The 11,560-nt window shown below is 31.7% G+C and overlaps 2 protein-coding genes across 2 annotated transcripts; one reads left to right on the forward strand and one right to left on the reverse strand.

The window, feature by feature from the left end:
- Positions 1–1,484: 1,484 nt before the first annotated feature.
- On the forward strand, positions 1,485–3,864 carry LOC109787815 (small ribosomal subunit protein eS7). Its single transcript, XM_020346386.3, has 6 exons — positions 1,485–1,628; positions 2,621–2,705; positions 2,799–2,872; positions 2,955–3,078; positions 3,246–3,428; positions 3,528–3,864. Exons 2-6 carry the CDS (start codon positions 2,631–2,633, stop codon positions 3,645–3,647), a joined length of 576 nt encoding a protein of 191 aa, XP_020201975.1. The 5' UTR covers positions 1,485–1,628; positions 2,621–2,630; the 3' UTR covers positions 3,648–3,864.
- Positions 3,865–5,967: 2,103 nt separating this feature from the next.
- Positions 5,968–10,983, reverse strand: LOC109787821 (mannose-6-phosphate isomerase 1). Its single transcript, XM_083067968.1, has 5 exons — positions 10,427–10,983; positions 9,336–9,503; positions 8,382–8,591; positions 6,726–6,992; positions 5,968–6,515 (listed from the first exon to the last, which is right to left on the reverse strand). Exons 1-5 carry the CDS (start codon positions 10,790–10,792, stop codon positions 6,198–6,200), a joined length of 1,329 nt encoding a protein of 442 aa, XP_082924094.1. The 5' UTR covers positions 10,793–10,983; the 3' UTR covers positions 5,968–6,197.
- Between the last annotated feature and the right edge of the window lie 577 nt (positions 10,984–11,560).

An 11,560-nucleotide genomic window follows, 5' to 3' on the forward strand; every position in this document is an offset into this window, starting at 1 on the left:
CAAGAGAACCAAGGAGAAGCCAGTTCATCACACAGTCGTTTCATTCCTAGCCAATCAAGCCATCAGGGTATCAATGCTTTCATGAGCAGAACTGAATATTACGTGCCAGATGAACAGTTCCAGACAGCTAATGATCTAGGAGATAAAGACGAAGATGATTATTATGTTGAATTGATGATAGACAGCTGTTCCGATTCAGATGCATCAGATCCGAATCTCTCTCCTAGTCACGAGCCCATCATCAAAAAAGGATAAAAATGGGAATCTACTTTTCGTACTGTCTGCCCTCAGTGTACAATAAGTGTGTATGACAGCTTGTATAAGTCATGACCATGTAGGTCCATTGTTTGTACCTGTTCTTATCATCTGAGTCATAATAGTTTGTCTAGTTGTATGAGTCACACCCCACGGGGGTCCTTTACTGTATTTAGCTTTTAGGGAGCCAATCAGGATTGGCTCATGTGTAAAATGCTTGCTGTTTGTTATTCTCATGAGATCCTCTCAGAGTCTATATAAGAAGGTTCTCTTTCAGTTTGTAACCAAGTCGAGTTTGCAATAAAACTTCTTGTGTGCTTACTACTCATGGATTGCTAAACCTCTTTTCCTCTCTTTCGAAAGCTCTTGATCCTATTATAGTATTATGTTCTCAGTGACATATGTTTAAGCCAGTATGCTCTGTACTCGCCTCTTTAAGAGGATCTTGTACAACAGAACGCTATGAACCTTAGATCCAGTATCTTCCGATCCTTATGATTTATGGTTAGTTTGGCTAATATAAGACAATTGCTGAAAAGAGTAGGCGAGGAATGCCGAAAGAGTAAGCTCGTTCTTGTATCCTGTCAAATTAATCGTAGGTCTCTGAGGCTCTCGGCCATATTGGTATCAGAGACCTACGATTAATTTGACAGGATACAAGAACGAGCTTACTCTTTCGGCATTCCTCGCCTACTCTTTTCAGCAATTGTCTTATATTAGCCAAATTAACCATAAATCCTAAGGATCGGAAGATACTGGATCTAAGGTTCATAGCGTTCTGTTGTACAAGATCCTCTTAAAGAGACGAGTACAGAGCATACTGGCTTAAACATATGTCACTGAGAACATAATACTATAATAGGATCAAGAGCTTTCGAAAGAAAGGAAAAGAGGTTTAGCAATCCATGAGTAGTAAGCACACATACTAATCCAATCATCGACTACTAAAATCACCATAAATTCATACATTATTATTTTTATACACACATTCAAAAGCATATAAACTAAAATATATTTTCACTAAATTTTAAAATATTTATATAATAAATCATAATAACATAAAATAATATATATATATATATATATATATATATATATATATATCATTAATAATAATAATAATAATAAAGAAGGGAGTATTAACCGGTTAAAATAAAAAAGATAGTTAATTAATTAAAAAAATTAAACTTGCTCGTAGTTAAAAAAAAATTACATCGTATAACAGAGGTAACGAGATTCATATTACCTTACCTTGCTATCTAAAATTAGGGCAACATCTAACCTGAAAGCTGCTGCTTATAAAACCCTTCTAAGCGCCTCCTTTCTCTCCCTCTCTCTCAAGTAGAAGACAAGGCTTACCCATTCTCCATCTGGTATTCAACTATTTCTCTCACTTTCTCTATTCTCCATTTCATATCTTCAATTTTTCCTCCTTAATTTGCTTCTGTCTGTCACCAATTTTAATTTTCAATAATTTTGAACCAATCCCTATTTCCCAATTTTATGTTTTTATTTTTTCAATTAGTATTGGTGCGGAAATTCCCTTAAAAGTATTTTTTTCCGCTTTAAATTTGAGTTTTGATTGGCTTGAATTGATTTCAGTTGACTCTTTTTTAATTAGAATTAAGGGTTTAATATTTGTTCATACACTTGGAACAATGTAATATTACATCGGGAATGGGTTGGTGAGAGCATAACGGAGCTGTTCTTAAGCAGGATTTTATAGTTCTTCGAGTTTTTGTTCAGTTTTTGGATTTGGGCATGCTGATGTTATTTTTTCACTGTTAGCTCTGTGAGTGAGGGTTACAGGAGAGGGAGGGAGAGAACTGTTTCAGTTGTTGACATTGTCACATAATTATTGTAGTCAAAATTCTGAGATCAGTGGTGATTTTTTTTTCAAGCTTTGTTTATGATTTATAAATTCTTAAATTCTTTGCCCTTGTAACCCTATGAATTTTGGGTTGGGTTGCCACTTGCATGTAATAGGATTTTGGATAATATTTTCACTGTGATATTGTCTTTTAACTCGTGAGTATTTAAGGAAAAAAAAACAAGAGAGGGAGTGGGGAGGTGGAAGACTGTTTCAGTTGTTGGCACTGTCTCAAATTTATTGGAGCCTTACTGAATATTCTGAGACTTACTGAATATTCTGAGACTTGTGGTTATCTTTTCTTTTCTGTTTATGATTTTTCTATATTCTTAATTTTTGCAGATTTTAGATTTCTTTACTGTAGTAACCCTATGTCCATATGAATATTAATTTGGGTTGGCATTTTCTTGTTATAGGATTTTGGAAAATATGATTGCTATAATTCTTATATTTATTTACTGAGGTTCTGATAGTGGCATTTGTTTTATGAAACAGATTGATCAAAATGTATACTTCGAGGAAGAAAATTTCCAAGGATAAGGATGTTGAGCCCACTGAATTTGAGGAGACAGTTGCCCAGGTTATTTCCTTTTCTGTTTCTGTAGAATAAATTTATTTCATGACTCAAAGATTATCTTTTATACTGAAACTCTGTTGTTTGATGCCTGTTCAGTACTTGTTTGACTTGGAGAACACCAACCAGGATCTGAAAAGTGACTTGAAAGATCTCTATATAAATCAAGCAATGTAAGGATGTTGTGAATAATCAACTGATGTATGTTTGGTCATAAAAGCTTTTCTCATCATAAGGATAACTTATTTCGTGCAGTCAAATGGATTTGGCTGGTAATCGCAAGGCTGTAGTCATCTACGTACCTTTCAGATTGAGGAAGTCATTCCGCAAGATTCATCTTCGACTTGTCAGGGAGTTGGAGAAGAAGTTTAGTGGGAAGGTTGTATTTTACTGCAATGTACCATGATATGAGATTAATTGGTCTTTGGTTTCTCTATTCTATTGTTTTCCCCACTGTATTTGTTTACCATATCACATTATGGTTATAGTATTAGTGAGTTCCTGGATCAATAAATTGCGTTAACTGAAGATTGTATCAAATGACAGGATGTTGTCTTGATTGCCACAAGAAGGATCTTGCGGCCACCAAAGAAAGGCTCTGCTGTTCAGCGCCCCCGAACCCGCACTTTGACTGCTGTCCATGATGCCATGCTGGAGGATGTTGTGTATCCTGCAGAGATTGTTGGCAAACGGGTCAGATACCGACTTGATGGGTCAAAAGTAATGAAGGTAAGTGTTTGTGAAGTTGATGTAATTTAAAAGTCCTTTACTTTTTTGTATCCCATATAACTTACAATTTGTTTCTTGTTGTCGTTGTATCAATTTTAGGTTTTCTTAGACCCCAAGGAACGCAACAACACTGAGTACAAGCTGGAGACTTTTTCTGGAGTTTACAGGAAGCTTACTGGAAAAGATGTAGTATTTGAGTATCCAATCACAGAAGCCTGAGATGCTGCTTGGTTTCATGGAGTCTTATTTTTTCTTTTTTCTTTTTTTGCAGATTTGTCTGTTAGATTTACATATTTTGCTTAATTATCCAAAATTTTGACTTCTGGAATTTTATTTGGTGCTTCTTCACCTTGATGACATTGAAATTACTAGAGTATTTTCTGTGGCAATAGAAAGCATTTAGGCCGTGCTTGACGCGGCCTTGAGTTTAAATTAATTGGCTTTCTTTGGCTTAATGTTGAAATTTGGCACTATGGCGAACTGTTGTGTTTTCCAAAGTGAATGTTTGGTTAGAATTGTTTTTGGAAAACAAATCTCTTCTTTTCCAAAGGCACTCTCAGATAGTGACTGTAAGCGATTATATATTTAGTTTCAAAATGTATTGAATCAAACATATTAAATTGTCAATTTATGTGCTATTAGTGTCTTGGGAGTGACACCTTTTGGTTATCTTGAGATATAAGAGTTTTGATAGTCATTCAAATTATTTCTTGATACATGGAACCGTTGTGAGGGGTTTGGCTATTTTCGTAACATGTTTGTTGAGTGACATCTCAACCCTTCATTTAAAATAAGAGAGAAATTATTTAAATAATTAAAAATAAGGTATGGAGTTTTGATGATGAAAATCTCGAGAGAATCTATTCTCGTGTACTTGGATGAGGATTATGTGGTCTTAACCGGTGTAGTTTTTCTTCAGTACTGTATCTTTAGCAAAATATAAATCATTTGTGGCATGTATTGAATTCGGATTTTGAAAAACAATTAAAAAAAAATTTTAACATGAAATTTTTTTGTGAATTTTAATGAATTTTTAAAAGGAATGTTATAATTTTTAGGATTTTTTTTAATGAATTTTAATGGATTTTGATGAATTTATATTATAAGATTTTAAACAATTTTATGAATTTTAGTGAAAAATATGGATTTATAATACTATAAATATTTTTGAAAAAATATAAAAAAAATAATAAAGAAAAGTAAAAATTAACACAATTTTTTTAATCTTTTGACAAATAATTGTCTTTATTCATATAATTGATTTTAATATCCTCCTAATTAACATTTCTTCACATTTAAAGTTATATTAGTCATGTATGCATTGGTGTTTTTTTTCTTTCATGAACTTGAATCTGAACAATATATTTAAAATTATAGTATATTAAAAATGAAAATTCATCCACTAATTCAATTAAAAATTTATCAATATTCTTTGTAAAGTTATATATTGCTACATGATAATACAAGCTCATTTTGTGTCTTAAATAGAAATAAAGATTTTAACTTAAAAATTGTGAAACGTATTTAAAAATACTAAATATTTTCTCAATCACATTTCTTGAAAATATATGACGTAAATTGAAAACTTCATTTTTATTTTGAGGGTCATTACCATGATATGCAAAGTCTTTTTAATATATGTTTCAAAATTTTATATTTCAATATTAAATTTTCTTAAAAGTAAATAGATAAATTTTAATAATTTAAAATTTTAAACAATAAATAATATTTAATAATACGACTTTTTTTTAAAATATTTAATAATTGAAAAGGCAAATATTGATAAATTATATATCAATTGATAGATTAAAAAAAAGATAGGAAAAGAAGAAGAAGAGATAAATAAAAGAGAAAGAGAGAGAGAGAGGGAAAAAAAACAGAAGAAGCAAGAAAGGTGATAGAGAAGGAGAAAGAAATAAAATATGAAAAAAAAAAGAAGAAAGAAAAAGAAAATTAAGGATAAATGAGGGAGATAAATAAAAAGAAAAGGAAAAAAACGAGATAGAGAATATAAAAAGAGAGAGACAAGTAAGAATCGTGAGAGAGAAGAGATAAAAAAGAATATAAAAGAGAAGCAAGAAAGACGAGAGAAAAAATTTAAGAGAGAAAAAGAGAGTAAAAGTAGAAGGCAACAAAATCATACAAAATCTTAAAAATTTTGGTAAAATTATTTGATAAGTGAATTACAAGCAAATTATACTAAAAAATATCACAAAATTTAGTATTTAAAATAATCTATTAAAATCTCTATATTTTTGAATACCAACAAATTTTTTAAGTAAAAAAAATGTTAATTGAATATAATTTTATTGGATTCCTAAAAAAATCTTATTATTTTAATTGAATATCATCATATTTTGATGGGCCCTTAAAAAAGTTCTAATTGTTTTGATTGAATTCCACATAATTTTTTATATTAATTTTTTTAATAAATATCATAAAATATTTTTATAATAAAAAAATATTTTAAAATATATTAAAATCTTAATCCAATACATCTTTAGATTTTTATAATTAGGAATGAACAGGAAATTCTGCATACAATAACAACATTTAAGGCATGCATAATTTTTTTTAAGTTACATTATAAATAGGTATAAATAACAATATAGACACGCAAATAATTCAAAGGCTTTTAGAATACCACTAAAATTCAAGTCAATCTGGCTCTTTATAAAGCATTTTTCTCTCTGTATAATAAAGTGTTTCAATCTGTTATGTAACACATAATTGCATGATTGGGTCCCAAAAAGTATATTATTAACCACATTAGGAAGCTTGAAAGAATCTGCTGTTAACCCCAGCCCTGAACAGATGCAACTCAGATGTGCTACTAACACTTATCTCAGTGTTGGCAGCCACAAAAAGAACATCCCCTTCAGTGATTGGATACCCTTTTGGTGATTGTGTATTCATCATTCCTTCCCCAACTGTGACCAAAAAGATGGAAGGACCTGGAACTGCTGGGAACACTGCTATTTCACCTTGAGGAAGAATACCACAATCAATCTCAAATTCCTCAAAGGGTGGGATGTATTTCCTTACATAAGGATTTATAGAAACTCCTCGTAGGATCTCAGGAGAACCCTGCAAGAGTAAACAGATATAAGAAAATTGACAACATATAACAAAAAAAATATGTATATGATTTTAGAGTCTCATCTGCAACTTATAATAGCCTTTAATACAGATTACAGACCTTTATTAAACAGATAACCAAAATCAAATTTTTATTCAGTTTAGAATCATCTATTGTACTTAAGAATCTTCATCTAAATTTTGTCTTTTACAATTTACCTGTTTGTATGTGAGCATGGAACAAAGTGTCTGAACATCTCTGTGCTTGGGAGTGAGCCCAGCTCTCACTACATTATCTGATGTTGCCATACATTCAATGCACTCACCACAAATATATGCATGTGGTTCATTTGCCCCAAGGAACAAGGCTTCACCTGGAGAGAGTTTTACATGGTTAAGAAAGAAGGCTGCAATGACACCAACATCTGATGGGTATTGCTTTTCCAAGCGCAGCACCAGTTGCTCCTGAACTGTCAACTGCCTCACCTGATGATGCACAAAATTAGCATATTATGGTATTGATTAATCACATTGGCAACATGGGCATGTAACAAAGAAATAAAACATAAACTATTGATTCATAGCAACTTAAAGAGATATGCATCTGAATGCTGAAATATGACCCCAGCTACATATTTTAGCTGCCACAACATGCTACATTCAATACAAAAATCAATTTTTGAAAAGTAGAGGAATCAAAACCAAGGAAAAAAAAATGATTAGAAAGTAAGTAGTATATGTAGCCGTTAACGAAATATATTATATGCCAAAAAGAACTACTAAGCAATATCTATTATAATTTGTTTGGATACAAGTTTAGAAGAACTTTTGATAGTTTATTTACTAAAAATAAAGAATTTTTTCTAGTAGAGAAACTCTCATAAGCACTTCTAGCTTGTGAGTGGTTTTTCCTTGAGCAATATTTCAGATATAAGTCTTGTGAATGAAAAAGGAAGACATGGAAATAGTTTTATCCCTTCAAATGAGTCTCTATGAGTACAAGAAAAATTATCTATTGGGTCATAATTTGAGCCACTAAAGTAAGGAACATGGTCACTATATAAATTCATTGACTGAATTAGAGACTGATTTAAAACAGTTACTAAATGACTAATCAGTGATATTTAGCAACTGATCTAAAGAGTAATTTTTCAGGGTAAACTGATTTAGTGAACACATCAAGCGATGGATATTAGTGTCATATTTAGCAACCAATTTTCTCACTTTATTGACGACATTTGTTTCACATGTACAAATTATATAATGTAATGTGGTAATGCATTGTTCTAAATTGTGGTTTCAATCATGATTGAAGTTGTAGTTGTGGCCACTGTAATTGCGGCTGCTGCAATTCGGATTGCAACCGTTGCAACTTGAATTATTATATATTTGTCCCGAACATAAACAAATAATTATATAATAATAAAAATCAATTAATTTTTTTTATGATTTTTCACTCCAAACCCCTTTCTCCCTTTCCTAAAATGAATCATGCACCTCCCAACACTCCAACAAACATCATTAGTTGCCTCCCTCCCTCTCTTAACATCTCATTTGACTAAACTTATTAAATTAGAAGATTAAAACTTATATCTATGTGTTTTTTTTTAACAAACAAAAGTGGAAGAAAATGGTGTTGCAATTGCAGTGTGGAATTTTCAATGATTTAAAACCACATCGCAGTTGCAGGTTGTTGCAGTTGTCAAAAACACCACAACAACAATATTGTGGTCGCAACAGGTGTTGTGGACCGCAATTTAGAACCCTGCTGTGATGTAATAATTTAGGGGGATAAAATTAGTGAGACACAAATTAAATTATCCTATAAGCTAAAAAATTGAAATCAAACAGAAAGCAAGTTATATAATAACCAACCTGACTTTCCCTACGCAGACGATTTCTCAGTCTGTCTACTGCAACAGTTACTCTCTCTTTACTTGCTGAGATGATCTCAGTAAAAAGAGTCTGCAAAATAGGCTTAACCTTCTCTTCACCATCCTCATCAGTGATTTGTAACACCAAGTTAACATTTTCAACACCAACCAGTTCCACAACCTCAGGGACAGTAAGCACAGCCTTAATCTCCTGAATAAAATTACAGGAAATTGTTAACTTGCTTCAAGTTAATAACAGCCAGAAAAATATTTGTCTCACATCATTTGTTTCTTCACTATCTTGTTACTCTTTGCATAATGTCTAATCAAGGTGACATGAAATGATAAATATTCTAAGTTCTAACATTTATCATAAAGGACATTAAACTTCCACTATATTAAACTCAAATGGTTATTATTTGATGCTCTAAATTGTTTGGTGGAATATCAAGGTTGCACTCACTCGATAGAAATATTAAGGGAAAGTCAAGTCAAAAGAAAATGTATGTTCAAGTCACATCATCATATATTATGGAATTATACCTAACAGGTGGACAGTTCTTTTCCAATCACCTACAAACTGAACTGCATAAGTACCAAAATAATGAAAAATGATTTTAACTTTGAACATACCAAACAGTCAAATAAAAACTCCATTTGTAAGTGATCATCAATGACAAGACTCAGCAAAATCCAGGGCAAAAAGTTACAACCTCAACTTCTATAACTACAAATAACAAAACACAAATTTCTCTCAACAAAAACAAATACCTGTCCTAGTCATTAGAAAATAAAAGTTCCCTCAATACAAAATAGAGTTATGTTTATAACACGTGCACACTCGCAGAAAAATATGTATAAATCAATTTTTATCTGTACACGATACTCTTAAAAATTTTTCTCAAATATTATTTTTTCCTCAAATCAAAAGGATGCAAGGAATAGGATACATTACCTTAAGAGTGACAAAGCCACATAGAGCCTCAAACTCTGTCACAGCCAGAGCCATTTCCGGTTTGTGATTCCCATCCTTATAAACATCAGGGTGCAACTTGTGCAAGGTCCTGGCCAGATCTTTATCAGGGTGAGCCTGTATGGATAAGGCCTTGTCCACGGACAGCATCTTAACACAATAAAGCACACACAAACTCAATTTTGAGTATATTTGATTAATGAATGATTCTATCATGTAAAATATATTCTTAAATTGATGCATCCATGCTCCTAGTTTTTTTTATATGGTTCTTGATTTTGATATCAAATCACTGACTACACATTGAATGTGCATGAATGCAGTCTCAGTTTTAGAGTGGATGTTAGAAAAAGTCTTGATTGACAGATCAATTGCCATGTACCTTGCAACTATATATATGTTCTGATATCGAGAACCTCCTCTAGAGAAACCTAGTGACAATCCAATTTCAAAACATTCAAAAAGTATAACCTAGTGTAAACTTGTCTTTTTACAAGAAAGAGGAGCATTGGAAAGAGTTTTAATGAGCCGTCTAGACGCTAAAATGTTCCGGTATGAAGAATCTCCTCTAGAGAAACCAAGAGGGCAGTCCAATTTCAAAACATTGAAAAAGTGTAACTTACCTTCTCTTAAGCCTAAGAGGAGGTTATTAACACATTGGATAGACCGACTTCCCTTGTGAGTTGAAGTTCAACTTGTTAACAGAAATTGTGAAGAGTCAAGAAACTATGCAGTTGTAAAGGATATCACTTCATGAATCCAATTAATTTTAAACTTTTTAGTGGAAAGCAGTGACTAATCTTTCCGGGAAAATCTCCCAATATAATTATTCCATATTCAAGCCAAGATTCGAATCCTCTAGACAATTTGGTTAAAAGACACAAGCCACTACCTCTTATATGGACCAATGTTGGTATTAATTTCATCAAATTACTATAATATTTTGTATGCTTGATAGCTTTTATCAATTGTACAAAAGAAAAACTTAAACAACACTTATTAAAAGTTGAAAGAAGTGTTTCCAGCATGGATCAAGCCACATGAAGAAAAGCCAGATCATGCTGATACCATACCTTAAACAAGAAAGGGAGGTCACCACCCCACTTCTCCAGAACCTTTTCTCCAAGCACGTTGGGATTCTCCAAAAGCCAAGACTTAAGGGTCACTCTCTGTGAACCATCAGAAACAACGAAAGAGGGTCCTGATACGTGGCTTCCAATCCAAAACTCAGCATAAGGCTGATCCTCATCAATCTGTGACCCAGAATTCATGCCAAATATCTTAGCCACAAGAGAGTCATGGCACGGTCTACCCCACTCATAGTTCTTCACTGAGCAATGAAGCCTCTGAATAGCCTTCTTGTTGTTGTTGTTGTTATTTTCATGTTGTTGTTTTGAGTTGGAGGCTGCTTCCATTGTTGAGCCAATAATGGTGATCATGCGCTGTACGTGGAAATGTTGTTATAGACGTGTGAGAAAGAGAAGGAGTTTCTATAGTTTTGTTTTGATTCAGTCACAAGTATCTCATGCTGTGTTAGTCCAACGAGTTTCGAATATTTGTTTAAGTTTAACTACCACGTCGATATATAGGGTTTAAGTTGTATTGTGATTATGAGAAAGTGGGTTTGTGATGATCGTGGTCATGGTTTGGCTTGCTGGCTTTTGAAGCGTTTGGAATGTGGACCAAGATGTTGAAAATTCCTTCTTTCAACTTTCTAGAGAATCAAACAACTTGTCTTGGTTTATGCTCCTTATCTTCTTCACTTTCTACAAAATATTGCGAATTTTTCTAGATGGAATACTTTGTACTTAATGGAATGTTATAGATATAAATATATTTTTTAGTGACTTTAAAATAAATAAATTTTGATTAAAAACTTAAGTCAAATATAATTAATATTTATTAGTGATATCATATACTAGTGTTTAACACTTTTGAAAATTTTTGTAAGTTCTTTAAATAAATATTATTTATTTATCTTAAAATCATCATTAAGAATAAAAATAATAATTTTAGATTTTGGAGCAATGAAAATAAAAATAAAATATTTTATGAGAACTTAAATAAAAATTCATTTATTTTACAATGATCTAAAATATTTCACTAAAACTAAAAATAATATTTACAAATTTTAGAAGGATAAAAAATAAAAAATAAAATTTATAAGACTAAAATAAAATAAAAACTCGTTATTTTACATGAACAAA

The sequence above is a fragment of the Cajanus cajan genome, chromosome 2 (genome assembly GCF_000230855.2).
Source record: "Cajanus cajan strain Asha chromosome 2, NIPB_CcT2T_4, whole genome shotgun sequence".
In the NCBI taxonomy this organism is placed as follows: Eukaryota; Viridiplantae; Streptophyta; class Magnoliopsida; order Fabales; family Fabaceae; genus Cajanus; species Cajanus cajan.

Bases quoted from the DNA above. Each gene is read 5' to 3' on its own strand.
- LOC109787815 (XM_020346386.3), top strand. From the start codon at position 2,631: ATGTATACTTCGAGGAAGAAAATTTCCAAGGATAAGGATGTTGAGCCC. The intron at 3,079-3,245 runs GTTGTATTTTAC...ATCAAATGACAG, and splicing joins AGAAGAAGTTTAGTGGGAAG to GATGTTGTCTTGATTGCCAC. The intron at 3,429-3,527 runs GTAAGTGTTTGT...TATCAATTTTAG, and splicing joins ATGGGTCAAAAGTAATGAAG to GTTTTCTTAGACCCCAAGGA.
- LOC109787821 (XM_083067968.1), bottom strand. From the start codon at position 10,792: ATGATCACCATTATTGGCTCAACAATGGAAGCAGCCTCCAACTCAAAA. The intron at 9,504-10,426 runs GTATGGTATCAG...TATTGTGTTAAG, and splicing joins ACCTCCCTTTCTTGTTTAAG to ATGCTGTCCGTGGACAAGGC. The intron at 6,516-6,725 runs GTAAATTGTAAA...TTACTCTTGCAG, and splicing joins CCATGCTCACATACAAACAG to GGTTCTCCTGAGATCCTACG.